Genomic DNA, 24,188 nt, shown 5'->3' on the forward strand with positions numbered 1-24,188 from the left:
AGCCAATCAGGAGCGAGGATAGTTTAGTCGCTGGTTTAGCAAAGAAGAAGGGCCTGATTTGTCTTATTAATGCTCATATCTTGAATCAAAATGTGCAAATTATCTGAAATGTGTTGAGACTGTGGTTAGATTTGTGATTTCTGTTTTGACATCAGGATTCAGTTCATAGCGCAATGTTAAGGAGCATTAATGTTTGAAATAAAGTTGAAATGGTCACATTTTTATACAGCGCTTTTTCACCTTCAAGGCACTTTCATTAAGCGTCTGAATTGACAGTAGAGTTGTACACACATTATAGACCAGTATCACTCGCCTAGACTTTTATTCTTTAGCCATAAAAATTATGTTAAAGGAAATATCAGAATCTACTATACCTCTATTTTACACATCCATCCGTATTTTTCCTTTAATGCATTGACTGAATAACTGACTGGGTAAATCCCGGCGGTACCTGCGCTCTGATTCGTCGTCTTCGAGGGATAACGTAAGCACATTACCGTAATGACAGTAACATATTTAAAGAGCCCCATGCCTCTGCTTTGAGACGCCGTTTGAATTTACATAAAGCACAATTGTTGCAGAGTTACGGTAATGGAAAGTCCGCAACCGCGATAACATCCACGCTATTGGGTTAAAGCTAATCAGTCAATTTGTTTCAATAGTTAATAAAAGTGAATAAAAGTGTACGCAGACACTGGGGGCAAGATGCATTAAGTGTCTTGCCCGATAGCATTCATCTGTGGGAGCTGGAATCGCACCGTTGTCCTGTGGATCAATGGATATGACCGCTCAACCAATGATGTTTGCGTCGAGAGCGAGATTCGAACCGCCAACCTAATACAAGAATCACATGCATTTCCGAACATGTTTGCATACGTCTAAGACAATTCAAATTCCGATTGTCATTCGTTTGCGATCCATTGTGCCTTCCTAGATTGTCACTTTAGGATTATATTTTCATCACACGACCAACTTTTTCCTCATTCTCATTCACTTTTTAAGCCTTTCTGGTCCATAAACACCGATCCAATTTTACTTTTTCGCACCTTGGCAAGCACGTCTCTATACAGGTTGTTTTTGGCCACATCTTCCGGTGAGCAGATGGCGTGTTTTGGGAACCACATGGCCAGAAAACTCTTTAAGACTTTCAATCTGCTGTGCAACTGTAGCCCCTCCTCATCAACACATCTATTTTACACTGTGTCAACACCGGCGAGCCCGACCCCCTCATGTACGTGGTCAAATGGAGTGAAAGTGCAGACGACGGCTTTTCACGTTTTTCTAATTATGACTTGGTTTGGTGGGATAGTATCAGTGGTAAGTATTTATCATAGTTTTACATTAGTTACAGGTCCTATATTAGGCAAAACTGAACTTTAAGCCATGTTATAATGTTGTTACCTCCTCAAAAACATACCTGGAGTTGCGTTTTGTTTCAGTCTGTCTACATCTCCAAAGCTCAAAATGCTCCGTTCCACCTTGTGATGTCATGAAGTGGTAGTTTACAAATTAACAGCTACCTTTTACGTTTAGTTCAGTACAGATTGGAAATTTCAAGGCTGTAATTATTCAAATGATGTTAGTGAAGGTGTGTGGAGTTTAAAAACACAGTGGAGCACTTCCTGTATTACCACATGATGACATCACAAGGGGGAACAAAGTGTTTTCTGCTTGAGAAAAGAACTGAGCTTAAATACGCTGGGTTTGAACAGTTGTGAATGAAACAAAACACAACTCCAGGTGTGTTTTGGAGAGGAAACAACATTATAACATGGATCTGGAAATAGCACAGTATGAGACTTTGATGGCAGTTTGTGAAAAAAACAAAAACAAATGTTGAGAAGAAAGGTACAAAAAAAAACAGGAAATAGCAGAGAGTTCTAAAAAAGGAATACCTCTACTACACCTGAACACTTACTACGTATGGTGCGGTACTTTATGTGGATGGAACACATTTTTCTGACAGATTAAACATTGATTTAACAGAATAAAGGTGTTGTCATCGTTGATTTTTATTTGTCTAATCATAATTACTTTGGCCCTTGTTACCATGATGGTTGCTAGGTAACAGTTATAGAAACGCCTGCCCTTGTCCAACCAGGAAGTAAAAGTTAAATAGTTGAATATAAAAAAAAAAAAAACTAGATAAATCTGGGCAACCTTTTTGTTTTGTTTTTGTAAAATCTTTCTTATAATGAAAAAAGTACTAGTATCAGTATCAGAATAGGTTTCACTGGCATTGAAAATTCACAAACTAGGAACTTACTAGGACGTTATGGTGCAACATTTAACAAAGAATAGTAATATGAACTATAATAAAATGGGAATAAGGAAATGCATTAAAATAAAGTAAAAAAAATAAAATAATAATAATAATAATAAATTATCATGGGTAATTTCTCGTATTAGTGGGAGGCTTTTAGTTATTTTTCAGTACGATAAGATTTGAGCCGTAGAAGGTTGAATAACTAACTTCTATGACTCATTTTAGATATAAACTAACTACCAAAGCATTTCATTCTGCTATCTATTTATTGCAGCTCATACATTTGAACAAAATTGTACATTCCCAACCAATGACGTTTATGTTATTATTATGCTATTAAGTTTGGAATATAAAGATTCAGGGATCATTATATAACTCCTTTATGTGGTTCTATATTTGTCCTGCTAATTAAAATGCATGTATCCCGACATTTTTGTTTTGTGATTGGTTAACATCCCTGTCAATCAAACTCACCAAAACTCCACAAGACACCGTACTCTTTTGACGTAGCAAAGAGAGTCTTGAGCGACGAGGCGAATGAAACCGGACAGGAGTCGCAATTTTTTCAATCTCACCGATTTTATCCCACAACATCATCAGAAACCCGACGGTATCCTTGAAGTTACATCTCCATACCGACATTTAAGGGCCTGCCGCTAAAAATGATTATGCTAAAACGTAATGCCTGTGTAAACCAGTCAAAGACAAGGTCACGCTGACGGATTATTAAAATGCTGTGTGGATGAGCAGACGACTGGCCGGGAATCCCAACTCCTCGGCTCCCGGCAGCTGCATATGCATGGAGGGAGCATTCATTATTCATGCTGGGAGTCAGTTCCAATGTGATGAAGAAGAGGATTTTTTTTTGCTGGAAGAAGATGGTGAGGAGGAGAGTGGAGTGAGATGTCTACACTTTTATAGATTGGTAGTTTCTGTAATTCAGCACTGGAGTGATACTGTGAGTTTGGCCAGAGGATTGCGATGTAAATTCTGGGCAGTAAGACTAGCTCCTGTCTGACAAATATAGTAAAAATAGTCAATGACGGTGTATTTCAACTCGTTCTTATATATACTGTGGAAGTACTGGTGCACTGCGTAACTTTTGGGGTGGAGTACGGCTCTTCTCGTGTCCACGCTTTGCTTAGAATGTTCGATATTATGTCGTCAAAGAAATAAAAATACCTGGGATTAATTAAATGATACATAGATGAGCTAGTTGCCATAGTGTGGAAGAGTCTAAGGAAGTAAGTGGCAAATATTACGCAGTGCAACTCAGCTAACATCAGAGAAATACAGTTATTTGCAGTGGCTCTAAGGTACAAACTGACGTACAACTTTTTTTTGTGTTGTGTATATGAGATTATGATCAGCAGCCAGTGGGTCAAGTGTGTTATTGGATTCATTCAACACTGCGATAATACCTAAGGCAACCTGAAGTTCACAGATAGTCGACGCCACGCACAAATTTGTATAACAGTACTTGGCAAATAGTCGCATTTTTATATAGCGCTTTTCCACCTTCAAGGCAGTCGAAGCGCTTTACGTCAAGAAACGAACAACACAACAACAGCGTTCATCTGTGGGAGCTAGAAACGCACCAATAACCTGTGCGTCAGTGGATCTGATCGCTCAACTAATGTGTTTTGGTTTTTTTTTATATTCAGAGCGGGATTCGAATCTGCAACCTTCGGATCAGTCAATGAACACTACTAACTTAGCACAATAAACATGACACAAGTTGGATGACAGTAGCTAAGAGCGATTTAGAAACACACTTTGTAAAAACTGTCCATTTCTATGCACAAATCATGCCGTGAATATAGCCTCAGAAAAGCCTCATCATGTGGTTTTACTGTAATGCTAATGCTCAGAAATTACGATGTAATTTCTGAGCATTAGCATTAGCTCGAAACAGCAAGGCCTATATAACTCAATGCATTGTCAGATAACTCAAAAAACGGAATTTGTAACCAGCTAAATTACAACTCAGCACCCATAGATTTCCAGCTCAAACCTTACATTTCAATCGTGATATAAATTCACACTTCACACAATTCAAACGATTAAAGGGCCTGTATTACAGAATCTTCTGGTCTATGTTATTATGATGTCGTTTCCTCATCAAAAATACACCTGGAGTTACATTTTGTTTCATTCACACATGTTTAACACACAAATCCCGCATATGAGTCCTTCTCCCAAACAGAAAACACTCTGTTCCACCTTGTGATGTCATCATGTGGGAATACAGGAAGTGCTTTACTGTATTTTTAAACTCCATACGCCTTCACTAGAATCATTTGGATGATTTAAGGTCTGGAATTGCCAAATCTCAACTGAACAAAAGGTAAAAGGTAGATATTAACTTGAAAACGACCACTTCATGACATCACAAGGTGGAACAGAGCATTTTGAGCTTTGGAGATGTAGACAAACTAATAATAAATAATAACTCAAACATGTGTAAATGAAACAAAATACAACTCCAGGCATGTTTTTGAGGAGGTAACAACATTATAACATGGTTTAAAGCTCACAATAATGAATTTCGTGTAATTTAGGACCTTTAACCAAATTTTCCACCAATATTTTTTTGTTATATTACAGGCATATTTATTACATCGCTAGCATTTTCAACACTAAAATCAGATAGCACTTTTGAACAATGAAAAACACCATTCAGCATGTGGTCTTCCTCTTGGCCAGACATGGAAAGTGCTCCAGCAGCCAAAGGAAAGTGTTTTGGTAATTAGCTTGCACCAGATGTCTAGCCTCAAAGTAATTAAGTGACTTGAATGGGGGACTAGTGGGTTTTAAGCTGCTAAATAATGCAAGACTGGAAACGGTCAAGAGGATTCGCCGCGGTACTTACAATGTGCAGCATGATGTAGTCTCCGAGGCGGGGGGCGGAGTCTATGCGAACCAGGATGCCGTCTTTAATGGTGGTGCTGAAACCCACGGCCAGGCGGTCCGTTCTCGTGCTCGGCCTCTCGTTGTTGGGCCACGTGTAAGTGATGAGACCCCCGCCCTTTCCGAAGATGTAGGTGGTGCCGGCTGCAACGAGAGCGAGAAGTAAAAAGGTTAGATGTGGCGCGGTGGAAACACTGGAGAAACATGTGTGGGTGTTTGGTGATAGCGTGAGTGTGTGTATGTGTGTGGAAAACTACATGAAAGATCTAAAACATACTGAAGTCGTGTATATATATTTAAAAAACGAAAAAGCATTTTGAGCAATGTCGGCTTTCGTCAGCTTAGTCTCTTGTTGAATCTACTAATAAAATGGTATTAACTGCTTAGAGTAGATGATCATTTCTGCAAAAACAGTGTCAAGAAGTGCTGGAAGAAGTACTCGATTTTGCTACTTAAGTAAAAGTACAGATACCGGAGCAAAGAATAATCAAGTGAAAGTAAAAGTTTCACAAAATAAAAGCTACTAGAGTAAAAGTATTAAAGAATCAGGTTTAAAAATGTACTTAAAGAGTAAAATTAAAGGTATTTTGTGCAGATTTTCAGATCTAATAAAGCTTCAAATGTAGTGGTTTTGATAAAAAAAATATTTCTGAATTGTGTTTTAGTTTTTCACCTGTTTTTATTTGTATATTTTTGTTGGCTCACATTATAAACCTGTTAAAAATACACTCCTCAGCTTGTTCAGAAGGTCTCACACTATAATAAAAAATACTTTATACTTTTACTTTTCAGTCTTGGAAATGTAGCGGAATAGAAAGTACAAATACCTGCTCTCAAACGTAGTGAAGTAAAAGGAAAAACTATCCACAGATATCTAGAATTTATACTGTACAATACTTTACTACTTGTACTTTGTTACGTTCCACCACTGATCAATACACGTTTCAAGTATTTCAAGCCTTAAGTTAGAACAATGACCTTTTCTTAACAAAACGTCCATCTTGCCATAAAGTACAATCTTAAACGGCATAGAAATATCTTTTAGTTTCAATGAAATTACTCATTCAGTCAGTACAGCACATTCAAGTGAGTAAGCCAAAAAAAAGTACTTGCCATTTTTCGTCTATGGAATCTCTAAAGAGTATAGAACAATGGAGGGCCAGAAAAATTTACTAGCAAAAACTAAACTGCCAAATTTTGGGTTAGTTGGAGAACGATGTTTGTGTCAAGAGCGGGATTCGAACCGCCAACCTTCGGATCAATGGACAAACGCTCCACCAACTTAGCTACAATCCAAATACAGCAACACGTGACAGGTACCCAAAGAGATTCATTTGTAAAGTTTAGCATTTAGCATCTTAAAACCTCCATTTGTTCAACATTCGGCGAACTGAAAATCCGACACGACTTCAATCTCTTTGACAACGGGACAAAGTAAACTTCCAGTCTAACAAACTAGACACCGGAGAGTTCAGGGCTTCCACATTACTCTAAGCTAACGCGCTCAAACTAACGATGTTCCAGGCACAGCGCCACCGCAGTAACCATGTCAGTGTCTATTTTGGGTTTATAAATGTTATTCATTCACCAGCACCTTTTGGGCAGGAGTCAGACGCTTCTCCCGTTGCTCCATACATGACCTATTCCGCTCTTAAATATAGTCTCTTTCCTGGGAATAAATGTCGGAATAAGCCCCCCCAATCCTCATGTATTATATATGAGACCTGCAACCATAGAACAAAGGCTGAGGAAGAGGAGGAGGGAGAAAAAAAAATCGAAGAATCATCGTCTAGTCTAATTTGACAAATGCCGTGTTGAGAAAGATGTCCTTTGGAACTAGCGGGAATGGAGGAGCTCGCCAGAATTACAATTTCGCTATTACATCACCCCGTATGCAAATTCCTATCATCGTACAGTTTGTGATTGGATCAAAGTAGGCCGCGAGTGAATCTTTGAAAAGTGCAATCCTTTTTTATATCACTGCATATCTGGAAAAAAAAATACATATCATTCGGTAATGTTCCCCCAGGTGAAACGAAAAAGCTCAGAACCTACGAGCTGCTTAGCCATTTCTGCATTTATGGACATCGATAATCAAGACATCAAAGGCACGGGACCTCCAGCAGACGGCGGTGGAGCTACAGAGTGATCGATAAGAGACCAAACATTCTAGGGCTGGAGGAAAAAAGGCTCCATTCACAAGAGACTGCTGATGGAGTTGTAGCGGTGATGTATTCATTCCTAAGGTTCCCATCACTTCTATACAGTCACTTGGACACCTGCCTGGCCCTGGAGAGTAGCCGAGGGGTAAACTACAGATGTTTGCCAGTTCTCTCGCTCTGTCTTTCGGTTACATAAAGCTCGTCTTGGTTGCATTTTGGGATACAAATAATCTGGACTGTTCAAAGGTTGTAAAATGATGGTAATATACTATGATTAATGGAATTGATTATACAGGGCTTTCAGCGATTGGTATTACTACATTTATATTGCTGATACTTTACTACTACTACTACTGATGGTACTGCAATTGGTTCTACCAGTAATGGACAGGCAAAACTATAAATCTATACTGCTGCCACTACCGCTACAAACACTACAACTACAAACAAATATTGCTATGACGTACTACTTTTCTTAATTATACAATAGCAAATGGCTAGTTTGGGATTTTGTCCACATGAGAAATGAAGTACAGTTGTCTTTATGACTACTACTGCGTGATAATACTACAATTACTGGTTTTACTACTACTGTTGCTGCCACTACCACTATTACTACTGCTGCTACTACTGTCACTGCTTCCTTTTACTACTACTACTACTACCACCACCACTACTACTGTTACTACTACTGCTGCTGCTACTACCACCATTACTACTACTACCATTATCACTACTAGTATTACTACTACTAGTACCATTACTATTGCTACTACTATTACTACTTCTACTGTTACTACTGCTACTACCACTATCAGAATCACTACTACCACCACTACTACCACACTACCACCATTACTACTGCTACAATTACTACTACCATTACTATTACTACTAATACTACTACTACTACCATTACTATTACTAATACTACTACTGTTACTACTACTACACAGCTGTTATTACTACTACTATTACTACCACTACACTACTACCACCACTACCCCTGCTACTACCACTACTACTGAAGTTCACATTTTCTGACCACGCTGCATTTCATTTCCATAGTCGTCGAGGTATTTTCCAAAACGCTGTCCGTGGCCCTGCTTCCTGCTCCTTCTTCCTCTCGCAGTCACCTGAACATCTGCTTGGCCTGGTGATTGGTGCCCAGCTGTCTTTGTGTTTCCCCTCTGAAGCCGCCAACAATCTGCTCCGTGGTCCGTAATACCCTGGAGACTGCACGGAGCATATGGGAGAAGTGATGGAGGGACTCTGTCTGCTGTGTCCCTGTGCCTGCGAGCTACGGCTGCATAAACAGGTTGATGTTTTTTGTATAAAGTCCTGGTGTCAGCAGTGCAGGCCACCGGCTAAGGTCGCCCGTGTCACATACAAAGTATCCTAACAAATGGAGCATCGCTAGCCCCCAACAGCACTTGTAACTAATGAACGGACATGGCTAGTTTAGCACAGGCTACTTTTAGACCTTGTTTCTGGCTAGTTTTGCCGGTGAGACTTATTAAACGTACTGCAAATTAATCTGTACCTGCCAGATAAGTACTTTAATAAAGACGACCTACTGCGCTCGTGCCCGCCTCGTTAGAAAACCGCGGTGTTCGATGTGAGATGACAACGGCGTAAACGTCATCGAAAAAAGACTCGGTAACTCCGATGGATTTTTTTGTTCATTTAAACCAAAATGACAGTGGAGCGTTGCCGAATCCTGCACAGATCACTGATTAAAAAGCTAAAATTGGAGAATGGAGTAAGTACAGAGCAGCGGGTTTACGCCAGGGGTGGTGAAAACAAGAGTTGATCGGCAATAATCTTGGAAATAAGCGATTTAAGACTGTTCAAATGTGCATGAATCACTCCAAATACAACTTCAGGTGAGTAAATGTTGAGGGAAAACAACTATAACATGGTTAAAAGCTCTGAAAAAGTCGATTTTGCATAATAGGTCTGCTCTAATGAAAAACTTTTGAGGATTAAATTACTGCTGGTATCTTGGTAACCTGACCTCAAGTGATAATAATAAGTTCCTTAAAAGTGATTTCTGAACTCAATAGCAAAGTATGTGAAAAGAATACTGAAAGCTGCATATTAAAATAGTGAAAGTATGCATAATTATAGTAGCGGTACAAGAAGCAGTAGGAGAATTGTAATGAAATGCCATTAGTGTTAGTGATACGAGCAATTTTACAAAACCTATTTTAGTTTTACTTCACAAAGAAAGGAAAACTGTTTGATATTCAGGGGAGTTCGGACCTATTGTACCTTTTTTGGAAACCACATAGTGTCGCCACTGAATTCTGGTCTTTTTTCTTTGAGTGAATAAAACATGATAACCACTCTGCCGCCGTCTTTTAACACGATCTATACAAAAATACAACCAAAATACGACATTTTCCAGGTGTCTTCGAATCTCTAAGATCGCTTCCAGCTAGGTTCGCAAAGGACTTCGCCTGGCTGTCTCAACGTCACCCCTCTTGCCCAAATGAGTTAACTTTTGATCCGTAGTAAAGTTAGCCAAATGCACTCAACGCAAATGTTCTTTTTCCCCCCGTTTTTTATCTGTTGGGAATGACGATGATGAGCAGGAAAGACACGAGCGCCCCAGGGAGCCAATTATCACATCGAAGAGATTTGCTTAGTGTTTCAAGTAGACAATGTTCGCTCGCAGTATACAGACTGACTCACACAGAGCAGACAGCTTCGCACAAATGCACATCATGAAGCTTCCGCAGTCTGAAAGTGTGCAAAAAACATCCCCATAGACACGAACGGGCGACGCTTTAGCACATTCAACAACACAAGTGGGTGATTGTCAAAGTACAGGGAAGACAGCGAACCCGACAGAACACAGCAAATGTGCCAAACGCCGAGGCAACGAGCGACGAAAGAACCGTCGATTTATCCTATTGTGTATTTAAAGGTTCAGCGTGTAACTTTTTACGGTGGAACTGTGTGTCTGAGATGTTACCGCTTCGCCTGGAATACTCCACAGTAGGGCATTAAACATATCGACTGGAATTATTCGTTTGAATGAGAATCAGAAGACTTTTATTGCCATTGTCAGTGAACACAACACGCAAACTAGGAACTTTCTTCGGTGATAAACTGCAACATAAAACACTGAATAATAATAATATACAAGTTAAAAAATATATAAAATAGTCTTCGAACACCAAATCACCAAGGCGACCGTACGTGGCGCCATCTTGAATGAAACTATGCAGGTTTTTATAGCTTAAAATACATCGAAAAGCATCCATTCTTCCAGACTTGTACTTTGGTGTTACTTATTTGTCTACAAGGAGAAAGGCAAGTTTAATGCCATACTGTGGAACATCTCCTTGGAGATAAGCAACCGGCAGACCCTCCACCAGAAAAGTTACATAAAGTAGCACACCTTTTAACATGTGTTGAGCCTATGGTAAATGTGAAACGTGGGACGCAAATGATTAAAATTCAAGGTTGCCACATGAAGTTACAGCTAAATATTGACTTCTGTGAAAAATTTCTAAAGTATACAACAAACTGAATAGACTTCCAAGGCCATTTTCACTAAAGCGGAATAGGGAACTTTTATTATTTGTATCGAAACCAACCACTGTAAAGCTGTGCAAAACCAAAATGTAAACGGCAGCCTTCGGGTCAATGGCACAAAGTTGAAAGCGTTGGAACATATTTGAGAGGGAGTTGGTAAAGAAAGTTGACATTTCTGCTTTTTGGTTGCGAAATATTACATTGATTCCTGCATCAATGTGTTAATTTTAGCGCAGCGTGTACCAGAACCTTACACTTTTAAGGTTAAGGTCATCATGCCACTATGACTATGGGAAAACGGATAGTTAAGCTTGGTAAAGTTGTCTTATTCTGCATATACTTAGTGATTCGTGGGTTGGGTGTCTATCTTAGCTACTTTAGGCCTTGGGGACGCACTGGATCATTTAAAAGAGAACTGAATACATTGAATGGAAGCTATTCTCTCCATATTCACTCAGCCATTGCGCCAATTTTCATCAACTAACCGTACATACGCGGTATTTCACAAAAAACCCTCTTATGAAATTCATTTTTGCCTTTCTTTTCCATCTGGTACCTTGTTTATTGTTGACATTTGCTCCATTGAATCACATCACAGTGACTGAAATGCTGGCCCTGTAAACACCATTTGAACATACATCCGTTTCATGGCGGCGGGGCCCTGGTGAAAAGCCAACTCCAGGGGAAATATCATCAAAGGAATCAAATCTACAAACAGATTACTGCACAAGATGTTATTTCAGCGGATCAGAGAGGACTTTCATCTCCATCGCACTATAATGCAATCTCCATGTGGCCATCGGGCATTGGAGAGCGGCCATTTAAAATCTAATTGTGGCATAAGGCTGAGCTATTGATCTGCGATAGAGGCAACGAGGAGGAAAACTGTACAATGATGATGTAAATAGTTAACGTGGAATCTGAAACTTTTACCCATGAATTTGAGAAATGGTATAAGCAGCTCTTGAGGCCAAAATAAGCCCGCTGCGTGTTGTCTGCATCAAATGATAAAGCGTTTTCTTGTTAGATAATCAGAAAGTGCGTTGGCATGCTAGTTTTTAGCTGTACCATGAAGGCAAAACTCCGCTCTGGTCTGGAGTTGTAAAAAAAAACGCTTATACGCTCATTAAGGTGAATAATTAGGTCGGAAAGCATAAGGTAAATTAGGAAAAGAGATTGACTGATATGGGTTTTTTCATGGCTGATGCCGATAACGATTATTCGCAATCCAGAGTAACCGATGGCTGATAAGCTCTGTCGATATATATAGGCCCGAATTTGATTATTTTCCTCAAATCCTTTAACAGAGCTGCGTATCACATTTTTACTGCAGTTGTCTCTTCGTGTTAAAGTGTTAAAATAAAGCTTTGTGTGTGTGCTCTAGGCAGCAAATCAACCAAAACAAAATATCAGCCAATGCCGGAGATTTAAAGCCAACAGCCGATACGCTAAAAAGCCCAAATATCGGCCAACTGATATCTCTAATCCAGGGGTGTCCAAACTTTTCTCATTAAGGGCCACATATAAAAACACAAATAAAGCTGAGAGCTGATTGAGGGCCATAGACTGGTTCAAATCTGCGTTATTATTACAAGACTGAACCACTAGACCTTTATTCATGCTAACATCCTCAATGAAACACATTAAATATTTGATATGGGCTTGTTAAAGTAGATTTTCAGAAATGTACAGTAAAAAGTATTATTCAAGGTAATATGGGCCCATTTACCTGGAAGCGTGAGGGCCAAGAAATATTGGTTTGAGGGCCGCATTTAGTCCCTGGGCCACAGTTTGGGCATGTCTGGTTTAATCTATCTCTAATTAGAAATAGCTCTGAAACCCATGAATAGGGTTAAAAAAACAAAAACAAAAAAAACATGGAATAGTTAAAAATATCTATATAAAAAAAAAAAAAAAAAAAAAAAAAAATCTGCCCTTTTCCCAAACTAATTTCCCCATATCTGACTTTAAAGATTAGTTAAACCGTATTTGAAGGTCATCCCATACGACTGTTACTTTGCATTAACATAATTCTCTTTCCAAAAAGGTGAAAATAGCTCTTTTATCCTCCTTTTTCGACCAGGACAAAACTAAAATCCCAGTTTCTTTATCTTTTCACATTGGGATAGATACATCAGCAGTACAACGGTGCATTTTTCTCCCGCCCTGGTGATTTAGTGCAGTCCTGCTCCATTTAGAGACAAAGTGCGCAGGCTGAAGACTGGGTCAGAGCCTTGGCCCCTATTTCAAAGAGGTCCCCTGTGGTGTGGGGGAGCAGACATGAGGTCGGGACACCTGTCTGCTCTCCAGAGCTGTGTCATGTCCTTCAAAACCGGGAAGAAGAAGGGGGAGGAGGAAGGGGGACGGGAATAAAGCAAGAGGACGCAGTGTGGGCGCCGCAATGCGAGTTTCAAGGTGATCTGGGCGAAGAGCAAGAGGTTAATTCAACAAAAAATCCAGCACTACTTCTAATCCAAACGGACATTGGTCGATTTTTCATACGCTCAAAATCCATATCCATAGCATTGAATTCATTTATTTATTTACTTGGTATTTTCCTATATGGTTATTTTAAAGATGCACTCTGTAACCTGGCGAAGGGAATGCTACTTGCTTGCTTTCATGGAGATTTTCTTTTTACTTTGACTAAAATATTCCAGAGCATGGGATTAAACTTGCCAATATACCAAGAAAGAGGCGCCAACCGTCCATTTTGAAGGTCAGATTTGTTGAGAGATGATCCCCGTTCAGATGTTTTTCGAAGGATTTTGAAGAAATATACCAGAGATAAAGGTAAAATGCCATTCTGTACTATTAAAACTATTTTCTGATCTATGTTATAATGTTGTTTCCTCATCACAAACATACCTGGAGTTGCGTTGAACATGGCTAGAGCTCACATGAACCAGGTTTTCATAATATAGGAGCTTTAAGTTGCTTGATTTTAGGCGCAGTACATATGCAAGAGTAGTAGTGGTAGTAAGTAAAGTGTCAAGGAGTAGTAAAGTAATAAACTGTCAACTGACTGTAGGATTTATCCCCAAGCCATCATCTTGCAATGCATCCAAAATGTGTACGTGCATAAGGCAAGTTACATTAAGTTTCTAAGTAGCTTTCTATTATTTGGACCTTCATCACCACAAGAGACGCGAGAGTGAGGCTACCGAGTGTCCTTGTCACAGTTTAATTCCTCTAGAGGGCAGGCATCTTCATCAAGAGCAGTCTCAAGTGCTTGAACACTTTACATTTTTCTCCCTTTGTAGTATATTTACCCAGAATTCATCACGGCTTAACACTACAGTCTATAAACACTACGTTTAGCTATCGTAAGTATGACCCATGGGGAGAGTGGCCATTTTTTAAGCCTGTGTGTTATAGAATGTGCATATTGTTATGGAAATCTTTACTTAAAGTGTTTTACCTAAATTGCACTTTGGCATTTAGACTAGGTACTGGTTTTCAGACCTCTTAGTCCTAGTTTCTCACCTCTTATTTTGATTATATCTTATCCATTTGACCTCAAGATCCAGTACACTGTGTTCTGTTGTCCACTGTCTGATGCATATAGACAAACTGTTTACTTTATGTCCCAATAAGTGTTTTGGCCTTTTGCTTCTTTAATGGATCTAAAATCGTTTTCTGGTTCAAGTTATTCTTATCTGTGTCGTATAAATATGCCGTATATACCAGCACAGACACAACTTAAGGCAAAACGACACTTTGTCAGGGACAGGCAGCTCTTTACAATTGTGGCACAATCGCTTTAATAAATCAGACTCTTTCAATACAACTTCTCAGTTCTTTTTATTCTTTAGTTGTTTGCTTGTAGAGATTCCGCAAGAATACAGACGATATATACTGCCTTAAAGCTCCTATCAGGTCATTTGTTCCCTACAGGCTGAGCTCAAGCTGCGATGAAGGGTAGTATTACACAGTAGCATTTATGTCAGGTACAGTCTGTGCGACAGTTTCACCAGTCCAAAAACACTTTCAGATGTGTCTATAATCAATTCCAATACTGAAAAACGGACAGACAAGGATACGATAGATTTTTTCTATAGCACTGAGACCCGGTATTGAAGTATCTTAAAAATATACGAAGTACAGTTGTCTATATCGCGGTTCACCTTTCGCGGTCTTGCTGTTTTGCGGATTTTTCTTGGGTGAAATTTTGCATGCTTTTGTTGTTTTTTTTTAAGTTCTGTGTCCTGATTGGCTAAGGGACCGATAAACGAGGGACCACAGTACTATAATATTCTTGGCTGGAATCCAAAACACACACTTCTTCAATACTTTATAAAGATGTGAGTCTGGACATCGGTGAATCTCCACGTTTTCAAATGGGCGTGATTGACAGGTGGATTAGCCAATCAGGGACACGCCATATCAGAACAAATAAAGGAAACAAATTATCACAGGCGACTGGAAAACATTGTGGATTTCTGCAGAATCAACTACACTGTTAATCTGAGGTGAGAGAAATTTGATTTTATTTGTAAATCATAGGTGACCAATGAGCTCCTTTGTTTCACATGCATCATTGAAAGAAACGTTTGAAAGAAAGAAACATTGAAAGTTACGTTTGATCGGGTTTGAGACGCAGTGGAGGACGTGGAGACCAGACTGGCATCAATCTGTATAAAAATACAGAGAGATATTCTTAATTTGGCAGGAAAGTTATCTCCTACCAAAGCCAAACCTCTTCTTTACATATTGTTCTTCTGTGTACTTGTATTATCATTTACCTGTTTGTTTTTCTGTTGAAGTTTTATTCATTTTTAAATTCTGAAAGATTGCAACCACCAATTTCATTTACGGCTCAATACCATTTGTAATAAAATCAAATTCAGGAAACACCAAGCGCTTTTCTGAATGTCGCTCTCCTGGTTAAAGCGGCTAATTGAGGATAGTACAGTGAGGAGCGATAGAGAGAAAGGAGTGACTGAAATCTCTCCATCATCGCGCTCGTCCTCCCCTGAGTCCCTGAGGCGAACGGCAACAGTTGGAACACATGAATTATGAAAGCATAAGTGGCTGTAAAACGAAGATAAATCCTGGTGATTACACAGCTCAGCATCCTACAATTCGATTCCTCCTTAGACTACTCCTTATTGTCATTTGAGTGAAGGACAGCCAGCCTAATAATTCCCCATATATGAAGCGCGACAAGCCAATGCGACGCGGTGATAAACTTCTTCTGAACATGACAGAGGAGGCAATTACATTTTGCATCATTTTGCAAACCTCTGCTTTCTTTCGCCTCATTCTCCGATGGCAGAAATTCCACCACATCAAAACAGTGTTAGTCTTGTGTGGCTGTCCCCCCGGGGTGCTGGCGCTGCACACAGCCCACGAGATAACAAGGAAAAGACTTAAAAGCACGTAAACAAAGCGCAGGAAGCACACAGCACAGACGGACGCTTGGACAAACAGATGCAGATGTGAGTTTGAGGTATAGGAGCTGGAATAGTGCTGCGGGGCTAGCGCTGGTGGTACAGTGGATGTGTCCAGAGAGGTAATATGAGGAAACAAATATGAAAGTTATGATTGCAACGGGACCACATTACCCCATTACTCTACTATTCAATACGCAGGACTTATATGGTGTTAAGATGTAAAGCCAACGCTGCAGGCTCAGTAAACACAGCGTACTGTAATGTGCTTTTTCGCATAGTAAGGAGAGAAAAAAAAAAAACAAACTTTGAAAACTTGTCTTAATAGGCTTAGAGGATGTCCTTTTCATGTATGTACATAAAAAAGCATGAATCCTAAGGGATCTTTTGCTGGGTTTAAGATGACATCACAACATTTTATAGGCCAATCATAGTTAATACAGATGTGGCAGCTAAAACGAATACTGTTAAAATGCGAATTTCCGTTGCAATAGTGAGTTCTTGGGTCTAGTCACTAATAGAAATGATTCACTTCAACATCTGTGACTTTACCTTTTGGATATTTCATGGCAAAGGACAATGTCTGTTTAATCCCTGAGTCGTCTAGGTCTGAACTACGGGCCTACAACCGCCAAACTAATAAGAGAGCTGGAAAATATTGATAAGAAATTAGCAGAGAATCGTTAAGGCTGAAACTGGAGACAATAGCTGTTTACAGTCTCAGTGTAGTTAGCTACTCCCTTCACATAGATATAAGGCAGTGTCCGCAAGCAATCTGACCAGAACTGAAGACGAGCAGCGAAACTTCTTCAGTCCAACAACGATTTAATTTCGTCTTTTATTAGGCAAAGTACAATGTGGACAAAACTGATTCTTGCCCTCCATCTAAGAGTATGACATCATTGCATTGTAGAATCTTAAAACCACAAATCCATAGGTTTCTGACGCAAAATAAGCGACATTTCTATAGTTTCAGATTACTGGTGGACACACATAAGGCAGTGTCCACCAGTAATCTGACCAGAACTAAAGAAGCGGCTTGGATGAGCAGCGAAACGTCTTCACTCCTGCAACTTTTTGTCCAGTTGACAGCTTTTACATTTAGCTTTTACAACGTTTCTATAGCAACTGACAAATCAAACCAAAAAATGATCTTTTCAATGATCAAAAGTCCTCAAAATGTCATCAGTTAAGTTGAAACGTACAGTATGTTGCGATGCCATCTGAACCCCAGCAACACTAATGTTTTTTTTTGTATTTTTTGCAATATAATCTGTCAAAGAATTGTTATTTCCTGCATGGTCTAATCTACAACTACCTGATTTAATTAACAGTCAGCTTGGGTAAATATATTTCGAGAATATCCATGGAAAAGTTACACAAATTTGCTTTAGTCTTTGTGTCCCATCTCCTGTAAGTCAACAGAATGGAGGATATGATGGATGCAGAGCGGTGCAGTGTGAAAGAATGTCTATGTGAAGAATCCCGCCAGCCCTGAAAGATTTACACCGCCTGTTCCCTACTATAATAAGCTGTGGCATTACCGCACTACACGGCTTTGTGCACCACCAAATCGGACAAAAATGAGGACATAGCATGGAGTGTTTGCAATTTACGGCAGACAGCGAGATATGTGTTAGAATATACAAGCACCTAGAAGTTTAAAGGATGGTCTGGTGGAATTCTATACAGTCTGGTAGAAAAGTTTGAACGAAAATGTTGGCGAAACAGAAAACATCGGCGTTAAAGTTGAATTTGCACTGACGCGTGAGATGATGTTATGCATTACACTATAATATATATATGGATGATCATGTTTTATTATAAGTCAGTCCCCAGAGCGAAAACAGCAACGCACGGAGATGGAAGAAACAGCGGCGATTGGAGGTATTGTTTAATGTGGGAGTATAAGGAGCCGAGATGAAGGGAGCCAGAGGGGGCTGACTGTGCCATGCTAAATGAGATTGGGCAGTTTAAAGTTGGATAAAAAGTCTTTTCTTCTACAGTTGGGTTTTGGTGGACAGAAATGATGGACCAAGTGCCAGTGCATGTGTGTAGGAAAAAGCAGCTCCAGTAGCTTTGTGAAAATGGGCGTAAAGGATGTCAATGTCAATTCAATCAATGTCATGTTAATTTATATAAGACCATAGCAAAACGTGGCAGTATCTGATTTTGCAGTTGCTTCAGTAGTAGTGTTGTAAGAGTAAGTGGACGCTATAGTATATAAAAGGGTGAAATAAGTTGTAGTAACTGTTGAAATTGCACTATTTTCATTATATTAATAAGAAATTGGGTGACAGCAGCTCGGTCAGTAGAGTGTTTGCCCATTGAAGGTCCAGCTTTTAACTTAAACATCATTGGTTGAGCGGCCAGATCCACTTACACAGGTTGGCGGTGCGATTCCAGCTCCCACAAATAAATACTGCCATAAATACTGCCGTTGTGTCGTTGGGCAAGACACTTAATCCAGCTTGCCCCCAGTGTCTGTGTACTCTGGTGTATGAATGTGTGCGTGGTTCCTTGATGTAAAGTGATTTGAGCGTCTTGAAGGTGGAAAAACGCTATAAAAATATGTCCATACGTGAACTTCTTTACACTTATATATTAGTGCACCTCTTTTATATGCTTCAAATTAAAAAATGAAAACAGAAAATGAGTTTAAAACTAAAGTTTTAAAAAGTTAAATCCCACATAGACTCGTGGAATCAGATTAACACGCATACAGACAGCAGTACTTTGAAACAATCTTTGGCAGGTGTCAAAATGTTTAAATATTACACCTCGAGATGAAAATAGATGATATCTCTTACCACAAACTAGATGTCATTTGAGATTGTTTCCAGTGATGAGAAGCTGGCAACTTGTAAAAACAAAAACTTGCTAATTTACCTGAAGGGGATCATTTATGTAATGCTTTATAATTAGAAGCACTATAACATTGTGCTTGATGAAAATAGCTCCTGCAAGATTAAACCCTACAAAATACCATTGTCCAACATTTATGGATTCCTAGGGCTGATCTGGCGAGTGTGCGGTGGACTAAACCAAATGGAAACTCCTCCTCCTGTGGCTTTATTATGCTGTAATTAGATTGTGCTGGGAGACACTTGAGGTGTGATGCTTCTGGCGACAGAGCGTACGCTAGATGGCTCAATCATAAAGTTCTTATGGCGTTCATCACCTGTGGGTGCCAGGGGATCGACTTGACACATTTCCACGATAAACAGCTTGATCTGCCATCTGTATTACGTCGCAGGGAAAGTACGAAACAGAAAGGAGAACAAGAGGGTGTTACATGGATGACTTGTTTGGATGGAGATGGTGCAGTTCTGTTGATGAGGTGTAATGTTCAAAATAAAACAGATGACTATTGGTTGTCTTCAGATACTAAAATGTAATGATTCCACGCTCTCACAAAGAGGGTAAGAGGTATTTTTTGGATTGTTTTCAATATTTAAAGAAATCCACAAGTACCCTACATTCTTCTAACACCAAAATGTAACGTAATATCTCTGTGTAATCCCTCAGTCGTCCACGTATGATCTATAGTAAAAGAAAAATTCAATTCTGTCAACTGGGCAAAACGTTTTAGAGTAAAGATGTTTCCAAGCTGCTTCTTCTGTTCTGATCAGATTTCTGGTGGACATTGCCTTATATCTGTCTAAACCGAGGCGCTAACGACACTGAAACTGACACACCTGCTGTTTACAGTTTCCCAGTCGATATTAAACATTATAGTCCAAAAGATGTTGTGATGTCATCTGTCACAGAGCTACTGATACAGAACCAATTATGAAGAAAACATGATATACCTTCACGATGGCGCAATGTTAAAGACTTCAACTATTGTGATATTGCGTTACAGTTGGTATACAGTGTTTGTCCAATAATCCGACCCTCGACATGAACATCATTGGTTGAGCGGAACGATCTACTGACCCACAGGTTGGCGAAGCGATTCCAGCTCCCACAGATGAATGACGTTGGGCAAGACGCTTAACCCACCTCACCCCAGTTTCTGCGTACACTGGTGTATGAATGTGGGTGTAAATGAGTGAGTAATTCCTTGATGTAAAGTGGTTTGACTGCCTTGAAAGTGGAAAGCGCTATATAAAAAGGTGACCATTTAATACCTTGAATAGTCCGCACTGACTTAGAACAAAGACATGCCAAATACTAGTGCCTTATCTTCATACTCTCCACCTACTGCAAGACAAAAAAAATGCTATTTAATATCAGATGAACCAGAGATCTGCTTTCTGACAACCATTAACCAAGCCATTGTAGATCCTCGGTCTGCATTCTACAGCAAATACTTCCAAGTGTCTACGTACCCCATGCACAGACTCGGAACAGCATAAGGTGAACCATAACAACTCTCCTCTCATTACTGCAAAAGTCTGACAGCCCCGTGTTGCAAGCGGGACATTCAGGAACAGGTTTAAATGTGTTTTTGCCCCTTTAGAGATGTCAGTGTCTATTCTCTCCGAGGGAAAAAAAAAGTGAAAATGGATAGAGGAAAAGAGGAGACAGAGAGAAAGAAAAATATAGAGAGATGATTTCGGTGAGCTATACAGTACTCCAGGCTACAAAGAAGACCTGTCGACTGGCTTTAATGCAGTTCGCAGCCACCAGTCGGACCTTCAGAAAGAGATGGAGAGAGGAGATGAAAGCTGTTGGAGTCAGAGGTAGGAGGTCTTTGACGACGGACGATTTCAGGTTATAAAGTCTGCGGAGAAGAGGGCCCGGGTCAATATAGAATGTTTGATGGGGATAAAAGCACCTTGAAGTTCCTATCTGGAATGGGATAGGACTGCAGTATAGACCCCGCATACTGATTGTTAAAGGATATATATATATACTGGTGTACGCTCACATTTACATCACTTACACCAGATCAGAATTAGAGCTAAATTAGAGCTAAATTAGAGAACTAAGACAAAATCCAAATCTAAACCTGAACTGACCAGGACTAAACCAAGATACGAGACAAAACCGAGTCTTCATAAGAACTTAAAACCAAGACCAAACCATGAGATGTTCATTTATATTAGTAACTATGGGTGCGTTTGCAATACAATCTATGGTTAAAAGGTGCGCTATGGAACTTTTTGGTGTCTAGATGGAAACATTTTTACTTGTTTAGTAATAGAAACACCTAAAAGTGAACAAAGACCCAGACGACAGCTTGAAGCACATTCTTTCTTGCTGTGAGCGGCATCGCCACTCCATAGATGGTACCTGTAATTATGTATCCGGCTTGTCTCCATAGAGGGACTAGCAGGTGTTGGAAAAGTTTCATAGTAAATACATGTAACAGTAATCGAGAGTGTTATGCTTAAAGACGTTACTGGTATCATCGTCCTTGTTATGTTTGTCTGAAAGATGAAGAAACCCAAATGTGTGTGATTGTGTTGCGTATTGACCTTTTTCTGCCCCGCCCACTTTTCAATTGAGTATTTGAGAAAAGTTTCACCTCTATGTTCATGTGACCAAGAAGTCAACAATGCGCCAACTCTTTGGAAAGCTTTAAAACGGCTCTGTAGTCCATATAGAACGTATTTGCTGTCAAGATCGGCAGCAAAATAATACAACCCTGATGGCGATGGCGGCGCCCACGGCAACCTCTGGAATAAGGTGACTGCGCAGAAGAGTTGACAATGACAAAGGTAATAACTGCAATGGTAACAGAGGTCTGGTCATGTAAGGTGATGTAAACAACTTTTCTGTCACTTATTTCATACTGGAAACTGTCACTCCGCTTTCAAGTCTGGAAAACAGGCCAAACATCGTCTTGCAAAGAAATGATTGAAACATGCATAGAATTCAACAAGGAGCTTTCACCGTGGATACAATTTGACTACATGATTGACTCAATAGAGGATAATGTATTGGTAGAACCTCAAGGTAAGAGCAAAGACAGCCATTGATGTTAAAATGCTAAAAAAATCCTTTTTGAGACATGCACACAAAAGCTTCCAAACCTGATTGGATTGGTTGGGTTTCAGATCCTTGAATGTGGTAATGTCATACTCCCAGACGGGCTGCAAGAGACAGTTTTCCCTATTGATTACATTGCACTTTGTCATGAAATATCCAAAAAGTAAATTCAAAATGTTGAACATGATCTTTTCTATGTTCCTGCTATATCACAACACAAATCTGCATTATAACAATATTCACTTTTGCAGTCCTCTTCTGTATTAAATATTATAGACCTTTAGAATTCTGTGCTGTCATCTGAAACCCAGCGATATGGGACCTTACTTTGGGGGAAAATTATAATTCTGTCAGAGTTGATGTTCACTCCTCCCCAAGTGAAATTAGGACATGAGTGTTTCGGTGGCATCATTCATAATGCATGATGCACACTTCACTTCAGAGAGAGGGGCCACACCAAGCCCTTCTGCGGATTAGGTGAAGAAGATCTCGGAAAGAATTCGGGAATTCAAGATGGCTCCGAGTGGCAGCGTCATTATAATTGAATCTTCCCTAGAGGAGAGAGTTGCTTTGCCAAGGATTTGCAAAGAACCCAACACTATTTTTCTCTTTTTGCAGAAATGGAAAGCCCCAAAATGCAGAGACACAACACAGCTCTCCACTGATCTGCTCCGAGGGCCTTTATGATTCAACTCCCTATTGGACCCATTTATCGAGTCAGTACACTCAACAAACTTTTTGAAATGCAAGCGATGTAAAAAGTTAAGATGTTACCATGACAACCTAACAACGCAATTGCTCAGGCGAGTGGCCTATTAAGATTCAGATCATTGCCCAACACCAGCCAGTGTCAGAAATCCCCCTTTCATAAAGAAAGATAACATCCACCCCCTGTCAGAGAATGAAAGGACTTGACTTTGGTTCTCATCATTTTCGAAGTTAAGTTTTCTCTGGATAAATATCTTGTTTGACAGACAGGGTGTCCATAAAGTCTCTTTACAACTTTAAAATTTAATTACAAAGGCAACTGAAAAGATATATTACATTTGTTTTATTGTACTCAGTGGTTATAAAAGTTTTTAATCTCATTTTTTGTGAGTTCTTCAAGCAGATATTTTCAGACCGTTGGATTGGAAAGGATGGACCAATTCTCTGGCCACCACATTTACCAGATATCACACCTCTGGATTTACTTTCTATGGGGCTGTGTTAACGATATCATGTGTTGAAAAAAGACATGGGACATTACTGAACTGAAGCAAAACACAACAGATACGACTGCACCCATTGATGAGAAATCCAGTAGTATCTTGATGTGCAAATAGAGGTAAATTAAATGAGGTCAAAAACTTTCAAAACCATTGAGTACAACAGAACAAGTCTGACCAACTGCCTTTGTAATATTTTTTGTTTAATTGTAAAAAGATTTTATGGACACCCTTTAGTTTCATATCCACAGAAAAAAAAAAAAAAAAAAAACTGTATAAAACTACTTAACTAGTACTTAAGTTCAGTTTTCTGTACTTTCATTCAATTTTACTATGTTTGGCAACTAGTTTTTTAATTATTTATTCACAAGAGATAGGCCGTTTTTAATGGAAAAAATCCATATTTGAGTAACTGCACTTTGAGAACACGAATTAAGTGTACAGTGACTAATGTGAATAAAACTAATCATTACGTTCATTGTATGCTCTGTTTAGTGCGGTTCTGCATCATTTAATAGCAAACCATTTGTGTGTCCCTGAAGAAATCGACTTGCTTCTTGGTTAGATTTATATAGTGCGTTTCTTGGCCACTCAATAGAATGATGAACACGCTATGTCGAAGCGCCTGGCTAAATAAAAGAGCGGTGGCTTGCTAGCGACGCAGATAGTGTTGCAAAGTTATTTTTCACATGTCAACAAACTCGGGCAGCAAATGGATCGTACCAGCTTGGTCTGTTTGCTCCACACTTGTGTATAGAATGTA

General features: G+C 39.5%; 1 protein-coding gene across 1 annotated transcript in view; it reads right to left on the reverse strand.

Moving 5' to 3' along the window:
- The window catches only part of LOC117392670 (neurexin-3b-like), a 565,984-nt gene that overhangs the window by 124,747 nt on the left and 417,049 nt on the right, over positions 1–24,188 (reverse strand). The window contains exon 19 of the mRNA XM_055232346.1: positions 5,139–5,320. Coding sequence (XP_055088321.1) covers positions 5,139–5,320 — 182 coding nt within the window. The remainder of the gene's footprint in view (positions 1–5,138; positions 5,321–24,188) is intronic.

The sequence above is a fragment of the Periophthalmus magnuspinnatus genome, chromosome 24, assembly GCF_009829125.3.
Source record: "Periophthalmus magnuspinnatus isolate fPerMag1 chromosome 24, fPerMag1.2.pri, whole genome shotgun sequence".
NCBI lineage: Eukaryota > Metazoa > Chordata > Actinopteri > Gobiiformes > Gobiidae > Periophthalmus > Periophthalmus magnuspinnatus.